Genomic DNA, 19,558 nt, shown 5'->3' with positions numbered 1-19,558 from the left:
ATTTTATGTGTGACTAATTTTTAAAAATGTTAATATGTTTTTTAAATAGTATGGATGATCAAACGCCAGATGTGGGAATCCACATACTTAGATTGAGACGGAGGCAGTAGCAAGCAACATATATCCAACCAACAAATTGCCTATAAATTGAGCAGATCTGTAATCCCATTCGTCGCAAAGATCGATCCCAAATTTTTTCTTGATAACCTGACAAACTTCCAAACCACCTCCAGCAACAAAGGAATTAAAGCATCGAAAAGCAAGAACAAGCACTGCGTAGCTAGCTAGCTAGTACCAGTGGCCACCATGACTAAGCTCTTCAAGGAAGGTCCTGCGACGATCTCCTCCCACCCCACTCACCGGCAGGGTCACAAGCTGAAACTAGTGAACACCGCCGGCGAGATGTTCCAGTGCGACGGCTGCATGGAACGCGGCCACGGCCCCAGGTACCGGTGCGAGCCGTGCAACTTCGACCTGCACACGTGCTGCGCGCTGGCGCCGGAGGCCATGGAGCACCACCGCCTCTTCCCCGGCTGCAGGTTCGTCCTCCTGCGGGAGCCCCTGGCCGCGGCCACCGCCAACGCCCGCGGGACGCTCTGCGACGCCTGCGGCGACCGCTTGCACGCGCGCGGCCTGGTCTACCACTGCGCTGACCGTGACCTCGACCTCCACCCGACGTGCGCGTCCCTGCCGGCGCAGTTCACCGTCGGCGACCACCGCTTCGAGCTCGCCAAGGAGTCGTCCAGACGGTGCGGCCGGTGCCGGGAGAAGTGCCGCGAGTTCTGGTTCTACCGGTCCCACGTCGACGGCGAGCCGCTGCACCTTCACGTCTCGTGCCTCAAGACCATGCAGGCTCTCCCGAGCAGCTCGCAGAACTTCGCCGTCGCCGACGGCGAGATCATGCAGGTGGTGAGCTCGCCGGCAATGCAGGGCCTCCTGCAGAGCCTGCCCAAGAGGAAGACGAATGGCCGCAGTGGCCTGGAGCGGTTCTTGACGATCGTCGCCGGCGCCATACGCGTCATCATCGCTCTCATCTTCGGTGATCCCACAGCCATGATTGTAGCGGTGGCAGGCGCGATCCTCAACTCCTAAGGTTGCGAACCCTAAACCATGGATATGGCTTATGAGTTAAGCACTACAATAATGAACTTTTGTTTGAAGCCACACTAAAAATGTCATTCTGAATAAATTGTAGAGTTCTGCAAGTTAAAAATTTAGGGTGTGTATGAACATATGGTGAGTTAATTTTTTTCTGCAGCATGCGTGTGAAGTTATGTTTTGAGATGTACGTACATGCTTATGCTGGGTTCATGCCACATGCATGGATATGTAACCTGCTTTCATTTCCACTTATTATATTTAGTTTTGATATGTTGTGCTTAATTTGCATGTATTGGGATGAATTTGATGTGGTTGGGTTGTATAATACATTTAACAAATATTACATTGTATACGACTGAACGTTTCGTATTAGTTAATTAATAAGAAGCGAAATATATTGTTTGATACGTTCTATACCATGTTTCTATAATTTAATGCTACTAGTTAATTACAAATGCTTGTATTGTAGTGCACTGATGTTTGAAAATTAAACTATCTGAAAATAAAAACGTACGTACTACCCTTCCCTATGGTTTCTATAGTAAATTAGTACATGAACTCTCCGTATTTTATATTCTAAAGTATTTTTACTTTTTCGTAAATCAAACTTCTTTAAATTAATCAACTTGATAGGGAAACATATATATAATTATACTTACAACACAAATATACCATCAGATTCTTTTCAATTAATGTTTGATTTAATGAAATAAATTTAGTGTTATGAATAAATATTGCTAATTTTTCTATAAATTTGATCAAGCTTTGAAACTTTTAACATTAGAAGTCAAAACATCTCTTATAACATGAAATTGAGCGAGTAACAAGCTAGCACAGGTTGATGGCTTATTTAGGCTTCCGAGTGCATGCATGAGAACGTACATTAATCGAACAAAAGTATTTTTAGCCAAAATATTTTCTCAAACTCGTATCAGTACTTTAATTAGCAGGAGGGCTTTGCATTGCAAATTTAAATTACTCTCTCACACATCTTACGTGCCAGCAGGCAGCCGTTTAATTAATTTTCTCTTGTACGTGTTGCTGTCTAGCTATAGTTGACATTCCAGATTTATCTTGCTCTCTTGGTTGAGTGGGTACGTAAGTGCATATAATATGCATTGATTAGGTTTATAACTAGTGTGCTAGATTAAACTATTGATCCATATGATATGCGTCCTGTAGAAGATAACGGTTACGGATCGGTATTAATGCCAATTTGCTCTCCAGTCCGTTGATTCCTGTGAACTTGTTCGGAAATAATGAGGTGTCCATGCTTGCTTAGTTAAATACCAGTAGATGTTTAGGTACTATATATGCATGCCATGCACATGCATCTTTGAACATTAATTAAACAACAAGTATCGTCATGGATTGTGTGTTAATTAACTAAAACATGCAAGTCAGCTATAGTTAGCTCTATAAATCATATATATAGTATTGTCTAACATGCAAGTCATGGATTGTTTAATGTTTATGAATAAAATTCAATCAAAACTTTCAATATCATATCAGAAAAGGTTTACAAAATCCAATAAGAGTTTATGATGCATTGATATTTTGTGGGTAATTCTATATACATGTGTGTTATTAGTAAATTAAAAGCAAATACTGCATAACGTATAAATTGTGAAAAACAATCCAAAAGTCAAATCCAAATTTAATATTTAAAATTTAAATTTTGGCCTATAAACGTTAGGATAAGATAAAAGATGAGGAGCAGAAAGCAAATCGGTGCATATGAATTTTCGCTTTTTAAACTAAGCACATACATGGTCAGTATGTATGTAAACCCTTGCATTGCAAAGTCAGCATACATGCCCATTGTTCTCGTATACTCCCTCCATTCAAAAATGAAATTATTTCTACCACTCACCTTTGTCCCACAATGAAATTATTTCTCCACCAGCCTCATCATTGTAACCAATCGCACTTCTATTTTTCATCTAATTTTTTCACCCATATTCTGCTTCTAAACTCATCGCAATATTTCTTTTTCAATCATTCACGTCTACTTTCTTAATCCTCGTGGCTATCACACATAGGGTGTGGGAATGGGGCAAGGCCAGTGGTTTCTTTTCACAACCCTATTTAATTCTTTAAAAAAATTTAGCTCAAAACTATATAATTTTATTTTTAACCCGTTTTAAGCCCGGCCCGTTAAATTTTATAGGCAAAATAGTTGGATCCACAGTCACACACAAATTTATATTTGCATTTTAGTGAAACACAATCGACGGCCCAGGGGCCCACGTCCGTTGGACAGCAGCGACGAGCTCACCAGCACAGCCCCCAGGATGGCATGGCAACACGCCCACGGCCCACCCCGTTCACGCCGCGCCATGTTTCTTCTTCGATTGAAAACGGCCATGCCTAGTTGAGAGTTTGGCCCATCCACAACAACTAGGAGATGAAATTTTTGCCATATATGGTCTATACGTCATAGCAGCAGCAGCAGCAGCAGCATATATGGCCTAAGTGGGCCGTAGTGCCCGTGTTGGAAAAGAAAAAATAGAATGAGACAAGAAAAGTTTCTTTTTTTTTTCTTACTTGTTCAAGCGAGTGTGATTAGGAATTTGATGTGATTATGTTCGTCCCAAGAAGCGACCGTCGAGGCCACGACGTCAATCCCGACCTTCCAGGTGACTACAGGGATGGGTTTTTTATATTTGGATGTCTAACTTATATAATTTTTCAAATACCATAAATATATCATGCCAAAATAATATATATATATATATATATACACAAATTTATGTATGGGTAACGAATAAGCAATAGGGTGATTGTGTTACATGGATGAAACATGCACTTGAAATTAAAAAAAATGTATAATTATATATTTGGATTTTTGGAGAATCGACTGCCCAAAAATATTCAGAGACATCAGATGCATGAGAGGATTGATCTAAATATTGTCTGCCTTTTTTTATTTGATGCTGTTTAATTTTTGATCGTTTTATTATTCATCTTAGTTAAAATTAGTGAGAACTATGCAATCACAATAAAATAATTAACAATTATCTAATTATTTTAAATATGATGAATAGTTAAATATATATCTAAAATAAAAATCAAAGGGGATAGTGTTGACTTTTTTATATGCGTTTGACTACTCGTGTTATTCAAAAAATTTACGTAATTATTAATTATTTTTATATCATTTGATTTATTATTAAATATACTTTTATGTATATATATAGCTTTATATATTTGAAAAAAAATTAAATAAAATAAACGTAAATAAAAAAATTAATGGCATCAAACATTTAGGGACGAGACGAAGGGAAGGAGGTCGTCCTATACTGATTTGCTTCGTCAGGACACTTTTTTGATAAAGCTGTTATGATATCATGTTAGTGGCCCAGCGAGGAGCATGACGTGTCTTTGATCGTGTCAATTCGGCTCTTTCTCGCTTGCGCAGATGACAACATTGAATTTGTAAAAATTAGCTCAGACAGAGCTACAGTGAAAAAAAAAAGATGGTTAATTATTTCTGCATGCTGCAGAGGTGTCAGCTAAGCTTAGCTGACCACCCACCCTCTTTATGCTAATATATATTGTCAAATAATCATTGTTGCCACTGTCAGAAAAAGCCTTCGCATCATATGCTGATTCAGGTCAGGAGCGGCCACACGGAAATTTTGAGAAATTTAACTTTTTGATACTCTAATAAATATTCAAAACAGATGTCCCTTAACCCGTAAATACTATGTTGGTACAATAATAAATTAAATTTATGACAAAAAATTAAATGTCCCCAAAAATTTCACGTGGCCTGCGTGAAGGCGTCGCTCTATCAGTCTATCCACGCAGGGCTTGGGGGCAAAACGTCGGGACTGCAGACGTCAGAAAACGTGTGCGCGAAGGGATCAAAAATACGAGAGGCTGACAGCCGACTCGGAAACATGCGGGCGGGGCTAGCCCACGGCCTGGTGCATACACGGCCCACTCGGGCTTCGACGCGGATGGCCCATGTGACACGGACGGCCCAGAGGGCAGCCCACCGGGTGGATATATGAAATTCTAGTACAACCATTACTCTTTTTTATAATAGAGGAGACATAGCTTGGATTAACTTTTTTTTTTATATATGCCCCTCAGGATGAGAAGGGGAGGAGCAGAAATGATACATGAGGTTGAGACAGACACAACTCCTCCATCTTTAACTTGTACCTTCGCCTACAACATATATATATATATATATATATATATATATATATATATATATATATATATATATGGCTCCATATTTATTAGCATATATATAAATTTTTACAAGATGAGAAGTACCAAGAAAGAAAATGAGATATTCGTTACTATGTTATATTGAGACTACTATTAAAGGTAAAGGTAGTGTGTTGTGTACATTAAACTCTAGTTACTAAGTAGATGACACTTATATATTAAATTTTCTTTTATGCAGTTACGAATTTTCCTGGTTACTCTCCGATCATAAGTACTTAATATAGCACTGCGTAGAAATAGTATTTTGTAGAACCTTTGTATACGATAATTAGTTATTCGCTTAATCTTGAGTAGCCTTAGTCCCAGAACATACGTCGTTCGATAATTCGGTACAGTACTACTTCCATCGAACTAGTCTCTCTAATTTTTTAGTCGTCATTGACTTTTTATATACGTTTAACCCTTTGTCTTATTTAAAAAATTTATATAATTATTGACTATTTTATTATAAATTGATTTATTACTAAAGTAACTTTAAGTATAATATTACTAAAGTAACTTTAAGTACAATTTATAATTTTGTATATTTGGACAAATGGTAAAAGAAAAACAAAAGGAGTACTGCTCACACGTACATCTCGTACCTTGTGGTCACTGGCCCAGTCCATGATGGCCCGTTGAAGGCCACTAATCCCAGTGATGTGACATTTAATCGCAACTTAAGAGCAGTGAGCACCTGGGCTGCTTTCATCCAATCTATTTTTTTGGCGGATAACTAGGTATTTCTCTATATTGTGGAGGATTAATTAATATTTTTCTTCCTACATCTTTACTAGTTTTATTAAGAACTGCCCAAATATTTGGGCGATAAAGTATTAGTTTATTTAGAGATCATTAAGTTCACTTTTATTATCTCAACTATGCCCTTGGTCGGTGCTTTTTGTCAAACACAAAACCAGTAATTTTCGGTCCATAAACTTTTAAATGTTTTCCTGTTACATCGCTAGACTTAAACAAGGGTGCTTTTTATGAGATGGTGTCGTATAAAATTCACGCAGGTAAATAACAAATACATTATCATACCGATCACTAATATATAGCGACATATTTTACAAAAGAAAATAAAAACATAAAGAGACAAATTAAGAAAAAAAATATAATCCAGATATTATCTTTACATTTTCTTTCTCTTTGTTTGACATTGAGTTTTTTTATTTTTCTACTCTGTATTTGCCAACTAGATGTCATGCATACGATGCCACATAGTCCAAACCACCTTGTTTAAGTCAAGGATGAAATATTACCGGTTCCGAAAGATAAGAGCATCTGCAACGGTCTTGCCAAATCTAGCTCACCAAATAGACATATCACAAGTTGGCCAAAATATTTACTCTGCAAATTAACATATGTACTCCAAAAGTATCTCTATATTTCATTCTCCAGATTGTAGGTATCTTACATGTTAGGGTTTCCGTCTTTCCCCCACATACACACGATGGGCTCAAGAATGGGAGCTATCGCATGAATTTAGGCAGATGACGATGCCATGCACTGAATCGCCGGTCGACACGGGAGGAGAACGAAGCAGTGGACTTGGGCCGGCTGGCACTCTCTTTTTGCAGTGTTGTCGACATCCTTTTGCTACCACGACATATCAATGAACCAAATTAAGGCGGGGAATGGTCGGATGGTGCAAAGCATACAGTGGAAGCATGGGGATGGTGCAGGAAAGAGCTACGAGGTGCCACTCCGACCAGCGCGGTGCCCCCTCTCTCCGTCTCCTATTGTCTCAATCGTGCCCGGGGAAGGGAAAGGTGACCAGAGAAGATGTGGGTTCAATTGTTTGGCAAGTGAGTACTATAGCTTGCCAACTTTGGGAAGGGATGGGAGAAGATTGGCAAGCCAGATGACAAGGAGATTGATTTGGCAAGTCTGTTGGAGGCTTGTTTTTCTTCAAGTTTGCCAAATTCTGGTACAGAAAGGGGATATCAAGACTGTTGGAGTTATTCTAGGGGGCTAAAATTTGCAATTCATAGTCAAGTGCAGAAAATTAGACCAATGTCATAGGAAAGGACAAAAAGTTGACTTTTGTTATTTATTTAAGAGTGAAGTGCACGACAGACCCCTAAACTTCTTCATTTGTGTCATCTAGATGCAACAACTTTTTAAAGTGTTTCATTTAGGTCACTTCTCCAGGATCCTATGTGAAATGCCGCACGAACTCTAACGAGGCATCATTATTTTTACTCTGAGGCCAATTATGAATTTATTTTTTTTCTATTTTTCCCTTCTAATTATTTCCTTTTCCTTTTCCCCTTTTATATTATATCTTTGCATCTGTCACTGCCGATCTATGCACAACATATGATGGGTGTGAGGCTGCATGATCGGAGCTCTGGACGGGCTAGAGGTTGCCGGGAATAGAGACAATGTGCAAGGCAAGTTAGGCAGCTATAGTGATGGTGTCGACAACCAGCAGAGCTGGGGCAGTGGGGAGGTGGTGCCAATGAGCTCCAAGCCATCGGAGGGACCTTCCGCCTAATCATGACATGATACCATTGGCCTTGTCATGCTTGTTATGATAGCCAGTTTTGTGTAGTGACCGGAAAAAGCATCATGTGGTGATTTAAATTCAAAGTATAGTGGCATCGATGTTGGGCGGCCTAGATCTAACAGGAACCCTCCCTCCCTCTCCACCAGTGGCTACACCTTCCTCTCTCTTTGGCCCAGCGAGCTCACATTTGGCCAATGCAAGCTAGGAAGGAAGAAGATTTGGCGCCTCTTCACACATCTCCACCGGATAAGCTCGCTCCCAGACACTGGTCCTCAAGCCCCTGTCTTAGTCATGGTCGCTTGTCGAGGTAATTGCTAGTTATCAACCCCTAGTTTTGTTGCCGCAGTCGACTTTATCCTTGACCATTGTCGAGCTTGCCTTGGTTCTATGTTACATTCTCAAACTCTTGAATCTCCTGATTCGATCGCCGATGTCCAATCTGTAGAACTATAAGAGAAAAAGAGAAAAAGAAAAGAAAAAGAAAGGATGAGTGAGAGAAACATATGAAAAAAGGAATGTCCTTAGTGGCCTCAATTGTTAGTCAATATAGACTTAGAAGATTGTGCCACATTAGCATCTCACGTTAGCACCACATAGCATCCTATCGAGGTTGTGACAATTCCAGAGGATAACACACTTTTTAACAAATTTTAGAAGATAAATATGCATCTTAAGAGCATTTGGCTCTAGATGGCACATATGAACAAATTCAGGCACTAGTCATGCACTCCACTATTAATCATTCCTTATTCAGTAGACCCTAGCGTGTGGACTCAATTGGTACACTATAAATTAAGTATATATACTCGGGCGTACGTGCAAGAAACTTAATTTATTTCCTTAATTACTCTCAAACAGTTACATGACGGCAAATTTATCGGATGAAAAATTCCAAGTCGTTTACACGCTGTGTAATTTTGTTTGACATCACATCACATGACGGCGCAGGCGTTGGGGTTGTCGTCGCTGAAGAGGGTGGCGAGGCGCTCCTCCTGGCCTGGGGTGACCGGCATCACGGCGTCCACGCGGCGGACGTGGCCCGGCGGCGCTCGCTTGTCGTACGCCGCCGGCGGCGCCACGTAGGGGTTGGTGTAGGGCACGTAGGGCCACAGCTCCACCCGCTTCCCCGTCGACTGCGCCCGCCGCAGCACCCGCTGCGTCTCCACCATCCCCTGCACCGTCACCTTCGACTGCTTCCGGTTTATCTCCACCGACTGCACCCCTGCACTTGTCCCATACATATATGTATTCCATCGCAAAACTTCTGAAACATTTCGGCTTAACATATTTGCAAACGAAAATTAATTTGTTAACAAAACTTTTAAATACGTGATCTTGACGATATCGAAGCAAAGGCTAAGAGATAAACCATGATGAAGAAACCTACGATTAATTGTAAAAGTGAAAAGACAAGGGTGTGAATGATTTGATTACACAAAACCCATTTGGTTAAAAGCATGCATTTATGGACGTACCTTTCATGTTGGCGAGGGTGTTCCTGATCTTGAGCTCGCAGCCGTCGCAGTCGATCTTCACCTTGAGCTCCACCGTGTTGAACTGCTTCTTCAGCTTGTGGCTCTTGCTGCCGCTGCCACCCAGCAGCAGACCAGACAGGTAATGCAGAGTGCCTCCCATGTGTTTGTGTACCTTGCCTCTAAGAACTACTTTTCAAGCCCAAATCTCACTACTCACTTAGTAATTACTAATGTATACTAATCCTCACTGAATCAAAAGCCCAAGCCGATGTTCTACTAACCAATTAACCAGAGAGCCACTACCTAATTAGGAACTGGTGATGCAATCTCTAGTGTTCTTCAGTCATGCTGTATTTCTTCTAATGGCTGCCTATATATATAGAGGCTGCAGGGTCATTAGGAAGGCAGTTATTTGCACAGATGAATGCAAATTCGTGTTTGAGTTGCTGGCAAGGAGCTTTCTCAAGATGCCTTGTTCCTACCTTTGCTTGCTTTGCTTTCCTCCTCCACAGCTCTCTGCATGCTAATCTGATAGATACCTTGCAAAAACCTTATTGTTCTTATATAAGGCTTGGCTTTCCCAAGCAGTGCTGAAGCTCCCAGCTGATGATAAAGCTACGACCGACCACTGTTGATAAAGTAGAGATGATATATTCGTCCACGTACCTGCTAATTAAAGAGGCTCCATGATACAAACACACCAAAAAGACACATGTATCTACAGTTCTGCAATACTTATCCCTGCATATATAGATTTCCAAAATTATTACTCATCCATGGAGATGCCTACTTTTGTACAGGTCACGTGTATGACTGAAAAAGGAAGAGAATAAAATGAAGGTATGCATACATGTTTAAAAAATTATAATTTACAAATATGACTATGGATTTTTCGACCACCAGCACAGCAATATATGTTTTGGATGTTGTATTCTGTGTTCTAGGAGGTTTTGAGAAATAATATGTAGATGAAGAATATTTTGCAGTGTATTTGTCAAACACTACGAGAAAGTTGTGCCAAAAAGAAGGTTATATATCCCATATTAAAATAGCAGAATAAATATGATTGACGAATGATTACAGAGAAGTAGTAATCTACAGCTCTAAAAGATGAGTTTCGTCCGCTTATAGAAACCGACCCATCGCATCAAAGTCATGTGCCTGAAAAGAACAGATCTGGTTCAGTTCGTAGTTAAAACTCACTACGAAACTCAAAAGTGAAACCATAACATATCTTTTTTTTTTAATTTAAAGTCCGATCGATAATTTTTTTCATTTCTCTCAGGATCCAAAGAGCTTCGGAAAGAAGAGTGAGATGAATAGGAGAATTATGGGTATAAGTTGACACCTCCCACAGTAGCATATTCAAGCTTTTGAATGAAACATTACAAGCTCATCGCTCTAGTACCCATTTCCATTTTGGGCAGAACAAATCTAAACAGAAGACAAATGTAGTAAATATTTCCATGTAGTAAATTAGTGAGATGGATATCATGCATATTAAGGCATGTTTGGATTCAGGGACTTTTAGTAGTTCCTGAACTTCTTCCTAGTAGTCCCTAGGACTTTTTTTGTAGTCTCTCTTGTTTGGGAAGAGGAACTAAAAATATTTTACTATAGGGTATAAATACTATAGTACCCCTGAGAAGAGTAGGGAGAAGAGGGGAGAGAAGAGGGGGCGGGCAGGCGGGGGCGGCGCGGCAGAGAGGAGAAGGGAGCCGGCTGGCGAGTGGGCGAGGGCGGGGGCAGGGTCGACATCGGCCAGCCAACGGGCGAGGGCGGTACCGGCCGGCGAGTGGGGTGAGGGCGGCACCGGCCGGCGAGTGGGGTGAGGGCGGCACCGTTGGGCGAGCGGGCGGTTAAGGGGAGAAGAGGCGGCGGGGGCGGCGCTGGCCGACGAGTGGGGTGAGGGCGGCACCGGCCGGCGAGTGGGGTGAGGGCGGCACCGTTGGGCGGGCGGGCGGTTAAGGGGAGAAGAGGGGGCGGGGGCGGCGCTGGCCGACGAGCGGGCGGGGGCAGGGGCGACGTTGGCGTTGGTCGGCGAGCAGGCGGGGGCGGGGGCGGGGGCGGCGCTGGCCGGCGAGCGGGGTGGGGGCGGTGCCATTGGGCGGGTGGGCGGTAGAGGGGAGAAGAGGGACAACGCGTGGAAAGAGGGAGAAAAAGTCCCTTCCAAGAGACTACTGGTTTTTGAGGGACTTCTAGGAAAAAGTCCTAAAAAAGTCCCTCCTATTTGGAAGAAGGAGAATTTTTTTCCTAGAAGTCCCAGTGACTTTTTTGATCCAAACGGGGTCTTAATCTTGCCATTTCTTTGGAATCAAAATCAGCTGAAGTAGAACATTTCCTTAGTCAGTTTCTGAAACTACGACTTTGATATACTCCATTCCTTCAGTAAAGATGGGAGATCTGAAAGTGTCGTCTAGTTCCTCTAGGGAATTAAGCAATAAGCACGCATGGTATATCTAGCACTTAGGTACTACACGTCCTTGGTGCTGCCTAACCCTCTTTGAACGGCAGCCAGTCAGTCATCTTTTCCCAGGTCCATTCGCTATTTCGTCCTCCTTGATTTGCAGAGAAAGTGTAACAAATTGTGACTCCGGTGGTCGTCATCCTGCCCTCTCTGCAGATGAAATGCTGTGAGTTGCGTGGATGCATGATTGAAAGTATATATACTACAAAATTATAAAGGAAAAAGTACGAGTTACCCTTCCCCAAAACATAAAAACCACACGTTATGCATCTAACAATTTGGAGTGATAATGACTAGATTGGCACATTTGCACCACCGCACCATGTATGCTTGCTCAAACAAAACCCACTCAAAACAGTACTAAAGGGGTTATTCGTCTAATATGAAATGTTGAGGGTGTTAAATGTCTGATTTTATAGTTTATGGAGGTAGTCTGTACTTTTTCCAATTATAAAAGTACTAATGGTATAGGTGTAGTTAACAAGATAGAACCAACAGCTTCGCTCCACAAATACAAGTGATGGGGCACTATTTCACTTCTGCTAACAACTTAAATATTTCACCTTTTGGCTTCAATCCACTTTTGCTTAGAAGAGCTCGCCCTAAAATGTCCAAAAATGCTATGATCCCTACTATTCGTGGGCGGTTCAAAAACTGCTCGGATCCTTGGTATTTGCACGATGATATATAGTTTTCACATCATCTTAATTAATTAACAATTAATCCGGCCATCGGTTACTGCAAACTAACAATAGAGATGGCTGACCAGTGGCCATGCCAATTTTTTTTCACTTACAGACAAGCAAGCAAAAAGCTCCATGTGCACAAGAGTATGTGTACGTAGAGCCTAAATAAATTCGAGATGCAGTGAATAATGTACATTCAGTCCATGAAAAAGAGTCTTATATAGCTTTAAACTCTATATTCAGGGGACCATATTACACATTATCTCGCCAACCCATATTTTATCTATCAGGAAAATTCGAGTGTAAAATTCACGCAAACACAAGAGCAAACGCAAGTTTTGTGCCGCAATTCGGCGATGCTTTGTCCTTGTTTCAACTAAGGCCCCGTTCGGTTCCCAAAAATATTTAAGAGAGATATCACATCGACGCATATAGTTATACATTTGAAGTATTAAACGTAGTCTAATTATAAAAAAATTTCAGATTCCAGCTAAAAACCACGAGATGAATCTTTTGAGTCTAATTAATCTGTCATTAGCATATGTTGGTTACTGTAGCACTTATGGCTAATCATGTACTAATTAGGATTAAAAGATTCGTCTTACGATTTTTTTCATCACCGTGTAATTAGTTTTAATGTTCATGTATATTTAATTCTTTATTTAGATATCCAAAGAATCGATGTGATGTTTTTTTGAAAAGTTTTTAGTAACTAAACCGGGCCTAAACGAGACGATAAAAGCAAACGACAGGAGTGGTCAAACGGCCTCCTAATTGCATGCAGTCTTTTCTTATTTTTGACACAGTTAATTTTTTTATATATGTTTGATCTTTTATCTTATTCAATTTTTTTATATAAATGTATAAAATTATAGGTCATGTTTAATGTTTCTACGGTAATAAATCAAATCACAACAAAATAATTAGTAACTATATAAATTTTTAAGTACGACAAATGATCAAACGTGGGCTCAAAAATCAGCGGCGTAAAATAAAAAAGTGGAGGGAGTATAAACGAGCACAAATGAAAATTTGAAAAAAAAAAAAGAAAAGCAGAAAGATTTATTCTAACAAACCACCCCCAATTACCTGTGCTCTTATTAAGGTCACAAATTAAGGCCAATATGGCATCAAAGTTCATGGAACCTTATCCCTGCCGATTGAGTGACTTGGTGAAGCTATCCAGAATTTCTCTGTTTCCGCCGATAAACTCGATGTAGATCAGCTTCTTCTTCCCTCCACTCTCCCCGATATACTGAGACTTGAACATATATGTGCTTACTCCGGCCATGGCGCAAATGGGCTCTTGACGAGTGAGATTGTCGACTGATTGTCCACCTCGAGAGTTGGCATGGGGAGGAAGGATCCGGACTGATAGCACAGTGAAATATGAGAGGGAAAACGGCACTGTACTATAGATGACGGGACTACCGACACTGTAGCAAAATTACTATAGACAAAATATAATAAATTTGCTGTACCAAATCACTGTAGCAGATGAACAGTGGCTGTCCATCTGCAAACAAACAGCTAAGATCATGCCAATGACACTGCACTGTTTGGTACCATTAGCTGTGCAATGGCAGGTGATCCAAACCCGAGGAGGAAGGAGGTCATGGCAATATAGTCGGATTCACATGGCAACAAAACCGTTACCTAGATGTGACCAACTTAAAGGGTGAAGAATCAATCCATGGTCTCATCCATGAAGAACCCAGTGTATCACGACAGGAGTAAACACAAGAACCCAGTATACTCCGATAGGAGTAAACACATAAATGTGAAGGTTTTGTTATATTCAGGAGAGAGTAAATGAGAAGCTGGTCGAAATTATGTTTGTTGGCACAACATTGAATCTCGGAGATACCTTCACCAGGTCGCTCGGTAGGATTAAGTGTCTATCTTTTCACTTAATTCACGAATAAGCAAAATGATATATTTATAAATAAAAAATAATGTATGAATACAAATTTTATATATGTGTTTTCAGTGATCTAAAAATTAGTGCTGGAAAAAATAAACCGCGATAAAAAACCTCAAAATTAATTCTAAATTTTAGGTTGAAAATTAAAATTTTAGCTTAAAATTAAGCATAAGCAGAAGATGAGGGTGTGATTCATGAAATTTGATCCAGAAAAGGTATTTCTAACCCGAATAAAAGCAACAGGGAGTAGAAGGGGACATTTTCTGGAATAAGTGAGTGCTAGGAAACCCCAAGTGGAGAGACTCACACGAACACCAGAGCAAACACATCGATCAGGGGTTCTATATGCTGCAATTTGCCAGTGTGTTTCAGTCTTTGATAGAAACTATAAATAGAGATGCGAATAACAAACCAGAGGAACTGGCCAAACGGCCTCCAACCCATAGTGCAGTGTTCACAACACCAGGAGCTTCAATTCTGCGCGAACAATGTGCGCATCTAGCCGAAACTCTTGCGCATGACCGGGAGAGAACGGGGCTAGAACTGGTCATGCGCTCAACTGACTACGACCTAAGGACACGTACAAAAAGGTGCTTAACAGCGGATTCTCTCAATCGTCACGTAAACAAATTAGGTGACATGGAGGCAAGAGAGGGAAGCAAAGAGAAAAACTGTTGTTATGCATGACAACAGCTTAGAGTCGACTTTTAGTATTTATTCAAGAAAACTTTCTTGCATGAGAGTGTATAAAATAGAAACTAGCATAATAAAAATATTTTATTGCATTCATGTAGAAATCCCATCTGACTATATATTATAAAATAGACTCTTGTTGCTGACGTAGTTTAAGATAGAGCTCACAATAGGCTCTATCATTGAACATACCCTAAAGCAAAGCATGTAATACTGCTAAAATTTAGGAAAGTTGAAACAAACAGATAAAAAGATAGATTATTAAAAAACTTACTATAATCTAGTTTATTAATATGAAGTTAAAATAAACAAATGGATTATTATGATAGACTATTATAATCTAGAGCTCAGATTACTCTAATTAGATAAGTTCATCAAAACGATTTTTGTTCCGGATGTGTTGTGTTCCGGTCAAAGGAGATACTAATTCCATTGTATGTTGTATGGATAAACTATTCATGAATGTTATTATTATTATTATTTAACATTTTTATTTAGCTACCTCAAAATTGGTATTTTCTTTATAAAATCACAAAGGGTAGGAATAGGATGAACCATGCACAAAAAGTTGAGGGCATCCAGAGAATTGGCATTACAAACCCATTAATCTAGGCCTCCAATAATCCAGAAAAACAAACAATTCATAGATTATTCTATTTTAGCTTATAATCTAGGTTAAACAAATCTAACACAATACTACATATTACAATAACCCCTATATGAAACAAACATCACTCACAAACATACAATGACTTATTCTAGTATTATCATGGGAAACAACTCTACTACAATATAAGTTACTTTGGATCTGTCGTAATTATAAGTCAAACTTTTTTTAGTCTAACTAAGTTTATAGAAAAATATGTATCAATATTTTTAAGAGAAAATAAATATAGTACAAAAAATTATCCAATCATGGAATTAATGAAACTAATTTGACGTTATGGATGATAATGCATTTTTCTATAATTGGTTAAACTCAAATAAGTTCTACTTAGCATAAACCCAAATTGATGTTCAACGGTATCAAGTCTTTTGATGTTCACAATTCGTTTCAATCTTTTTCGAAAAGCTTAGTGCTCCAAAATATACTCCTTCCACTTCTTACCGGTTCATTTTGACGTGAAAAGTGTGTTAAACTTGGGTCCACCTATTATTCAAATGTTTGATGGATGCTAATCAAAGACATGCACACAAGTCAAAAAAAAACTCATACATGTCTTCCTCTAGCTCCCACATGCATTGGGTGCGTGTTTGACGGAAGAATAAAAAATCAAACGTTTGATTAATAGCAAAAGTGATTAAAGTTTGCTTTGTTATATATATGAGAGAAAATTGCACGCATCATACTGCTTCTTATATATGCTTAGTGAATTTTCTAGGTGAAGAATTTGCAGTGGTACTGAGCGCGAAAGGACGGCAGCAAAGAGAGAAAAAGAAGAACAAGGAATATATATATATATGTATATCAACTCAGCTTTTGTTTTTTATATTCTAATTTGACCATATATGATGTATTAGTAAGATCTTGACCATCTACATATAGATGATTAGATGTCTCTAGCTCGTCTAGATGGGACTTATCTCCTTAATGCATGGCTGAAGATACTTTCGAATGGGTGGCCAAAATTATATGCGTAGGTGAAAGGCCACCAAAGAATATATTGACCCGAGAGGTGCTACAAAAAGCATGATAAAATGTAGGAAAATCAAATGAACTTTGAGGGAGTCGCTGTCCTTATATAACATGGCCTATTTTCTTGGGATTCAAAATATTGGTCCACCGAGGAGAGATAAAAACACAACTGCAAATTTCCACTAGCGTCCTAGGTGGTGGTCATTGTTTCCCTTGGTGATGGAAAAAGTGAAACGACATATTTGTAAATGAAAAATAATTTATGAATAAAATTTTTATATACGTGGTTTTAGTGATAAAAAGCAATGGATGAAAAATAAATTATGATAAAAAACCTTAAAATTTATTCTAAATTTAAGGTTATAAGTATAACCATAAGCGAAAAGACGAGGCTATCTAATTGTTTCGAATGAACCGATGTTTCTGCATTTACCAGAGTATCCATGGTCTTTTTCTATTTTTTTTCTAGGAAATTTTCACACGCTTCTTCGTGCTCGGCATATTAGCCTATCCTCAATTTATTAGGCATGTGAACATTTAGTAAGAGTCTGTTTGACACAACTCATATCTATGTAATTTATTTTTTGGAGCATGATATTTCTAAGTCCATAAATCCATGGATCTGGATCTAGGGTTACAAAAGTAACATATGAATGTATTATTTGTATTTATATTTTGGATAAAATATAAAATGCTAAACTATTTATTTTAAACCACGTACTCCATACTCAATATAGATCTAAGATCTGGAGCCGTGTCAAATAGGGCCTTGGATACTTCCTGCAAGAGCATTTTTATGTTAACCATAAAGATCCAATTGATTAGATGAAGTATACTATAACAATTATATATCTACATTTAGTACCGTCGACCATGCTAAAACCCGATCTACTCTACACGTCGTGAGAATCGCGACTCTAAACTGAATACACCTCATAAAAATATTGGAAGATTCTAACTCCAAACTAAGTACAACTCTATATCTATTTATTACAAATTTCGGTTCTATTAAATCATGAAAAAAATACCTTTCAATATTTTGAATATCAATAACAGCAGTTGTGCAATAAGCGGATCGACGACTAGTACACATAGCACCATACATTTAATCCTCGTTCTACATGAAAGAGTTAAATTTTTTTAGAGTAAATTATACTTTGGACAACATTATATATTTTTTAGTTATTTTGAACCGGATAATTTTACCATTTTTACAATTTAGATCACCTCAAATATTTTTTCTTCCCTGTGTATAACCTCTCTTTTAGCAAAAATATATGGACTACATATGTATGAGAATTCACTAGTATAGTAGATCTGATATCATTCAGAAAAAAATTAAAAAAATAGGCCTCCAATCGTGTTGTTTCGCGGATTTGCCATTGGGCCCACATTCATAGACACGGATAGATCCACATGTCATATACTCCGAGTGTCAAATTTACAAACACCATATGTTTGAAGACTCATTTTTGCAAATCTGCCATGTATTTGAGATCATTGATATGTACCTAAGAAATCGTTAAGGGTGATTCAAACTGCGACAATAGTAAATTTATCTGATCCAAAATGTAACAGAAGTTTATGGGTGGTTAGAAGTGATTGGGTAATTTAAAGGTGGTGTAAAGTGCAGCTCACTCTTATTACGTCGGTTTATTTACATACAGAATACAGAATATGTACGACTACAAACCACGATTTCAGAAAGAATCAACGATGATGGTAGAATATGACGACCTTTTCTTTTCTCTAAGAGAGGAGAATATGAGACTAGCATGGTGACGCTCTGTAGAGTGTGGGGCTGAGCTGCAAATCAAACAGTGACCTACTACCTAATTTGGAACAAGTACCTTCCGATCATTAGGCCCCACGCGTCACAATCTATAGTCACGCCAACTAAGGAATACATACGCCTAGAATTAACCCCTTCGATCGAACATTGTGATTGTGATTGATCAACACATCCTTGCTATAATTCGTGATTGCTACGTGTTTAAATGTTTTGGTTTTTCTATATACACTGGACGCATACCCCGTACGTTGATCCGGGAGAATTGTGTGATAATATGGTACATATGAATTTTAAAAAAATTGTTACCTATTATACGATTTTTTATGTGTTTATATATTTTCATGCCTTTATCAATTATCCACGGGTTATAAATTGTTGGGTTGTATGGTATGCTTTTTGGGATGAGATGTAATGTATACCCTCGATGAATCATCTGAAGGCTAAAAGCAATTAAGGTGATGTGTAGAGATGCAATTTACACCCTTGATGTATCATCCTAAGGCTCAAAACAATTAAGATTATGTGGCTTAATTTACACCGTTGATGTATCATCCTAAGGCTAAAAATAATTAAGATGTCGTGGTTTAATTTACACCCTTATGTATCGTCATAAGGCTAAAAAAACAATTAAGGTTATGTGGCTTTATGAGAGAAGAGAGAATGTCAATAACTTTATAGAAAAGTAGGTATTAGGATTTAAACGACTCTTAAGATAGAAGCACATGTAATGAACATTGCTAGTCCAATTAATTTCCTAGTCTTCCTTTTTCTCGTAGGCAAGGTTTAGTCCATCTTTAGTTCCTAAAAACTTTTACCTAAACATCACATTGAATCTTTGGACATCTAAATAAAGCATTAAATATATATAAATATTAAAATTAATTACACAGTTATGGGAGAAATCATGAGACGAATCTTTTAAGCCTAATTAGTACGTGATTAGTCATAAGTGCTACGGTAAGCAACATATGCTAATGACGGATTAATTAGACTCAAAAGATTAGTCTCGCGGTTTTCAGGCGGAATGTGAAATTTGTTTTATAAT

The 19,558-nt window shown here is 38.8% G+C and overlaps 2 protein-coding genes across 3 annotated transcripts; one reads left to right on the top strand and one right to left on the bottom strand.

The window, feature by feature from the left end:
- The first annotated feature begins 306 nt into the window (after window positions 1-306).
- LOC102712104 lies at window positions 307-1,279 on the top strand. Its single transcript, XM_015840103.2, has one exon. The coding sequence runs from the start codon at window positions 307-309 to the stop codon at window positions 1,090-1,092; it is 786 nt and encodes a 261-aa protein (XP_015695589.1). The 3' UTR covers window positions 1,093-1,279.
- A 7,279-nt stretch (window positions 1,280-8,558) lies between these two features.
- Window positions 8,559-9,872, bottom strand: LOC102701371 (heavy metal-associated isoprenylated plant protein 23-like). Of its 2 annotated transcripts, XM_015840339.2 has the most exons (3): window positions 9,798-9,871; window positions 9,316-9,700; window positions 8,559-9,062 (listed from the first exon to the last, which is right to left on the bottom strand). In XM_015840339.2, exons 2-3 carry the CDS (start codon window positions 9,473-9,475, stop codon window positions 8,773-8,775), a joined length of 450 nt encoding a protein of 149 aa, XP_015695825.1. In that variant the 5' UTR covers window positions 9,476-9,700; window positions 9,798-9,871; the 3' UTR covers window positions 8,559-8,772. The 2 variants fall into 2 exon arrangements, with proteins under 2 accessions (XP_015695825.1, XP_040382913.1); XM_040526979.1 differs by having other exon boundaries at window positions 9,316-9,872.
- Window positions 9,873-19,558: the final 9,686 nt, after the last annotated feature.

Source organism: Oryza brachyantha, chromosome 8 (assembly GCF_000231095.2).
Source record: "Oryza brachyantha chromosome 8, ObraRS2, whole genome shotgun sequence".
In the NCBI taxonomy this organism is placed as follows: Eukaryota; Viridiplantae; Streptophyta; class Magnoliopsida; order Poales; family Poaceae; genus Oryza; species Oryza brachyantha.
This window is presented reverse-complemented; position numbering and strand designations above follow the sequence as displayed.

Coding starts and splice junctions, on each gene's coding strand:
- LOC102712104 (XM_015840103.2), top strand. CDS start 307: ATGACTAAGCTCTTCAAGGAAGGTCCTGCGACGATCTCCTCCCACCCC.
- LOC102701371 (XM_040526979.1), bottom strand. CDS start 9,475: ATGGGAGGCACTCTGCATTACCTGTCTGGTCTGCTGCTGGGTGGCAGC. Junction 9,063..9,315: donor CACCCTCGCCAACATGAAAG/GTACGTCCATAA, acceptor GGACAAGTGCAG/GGGTGCAGTCGGTGGAGATA.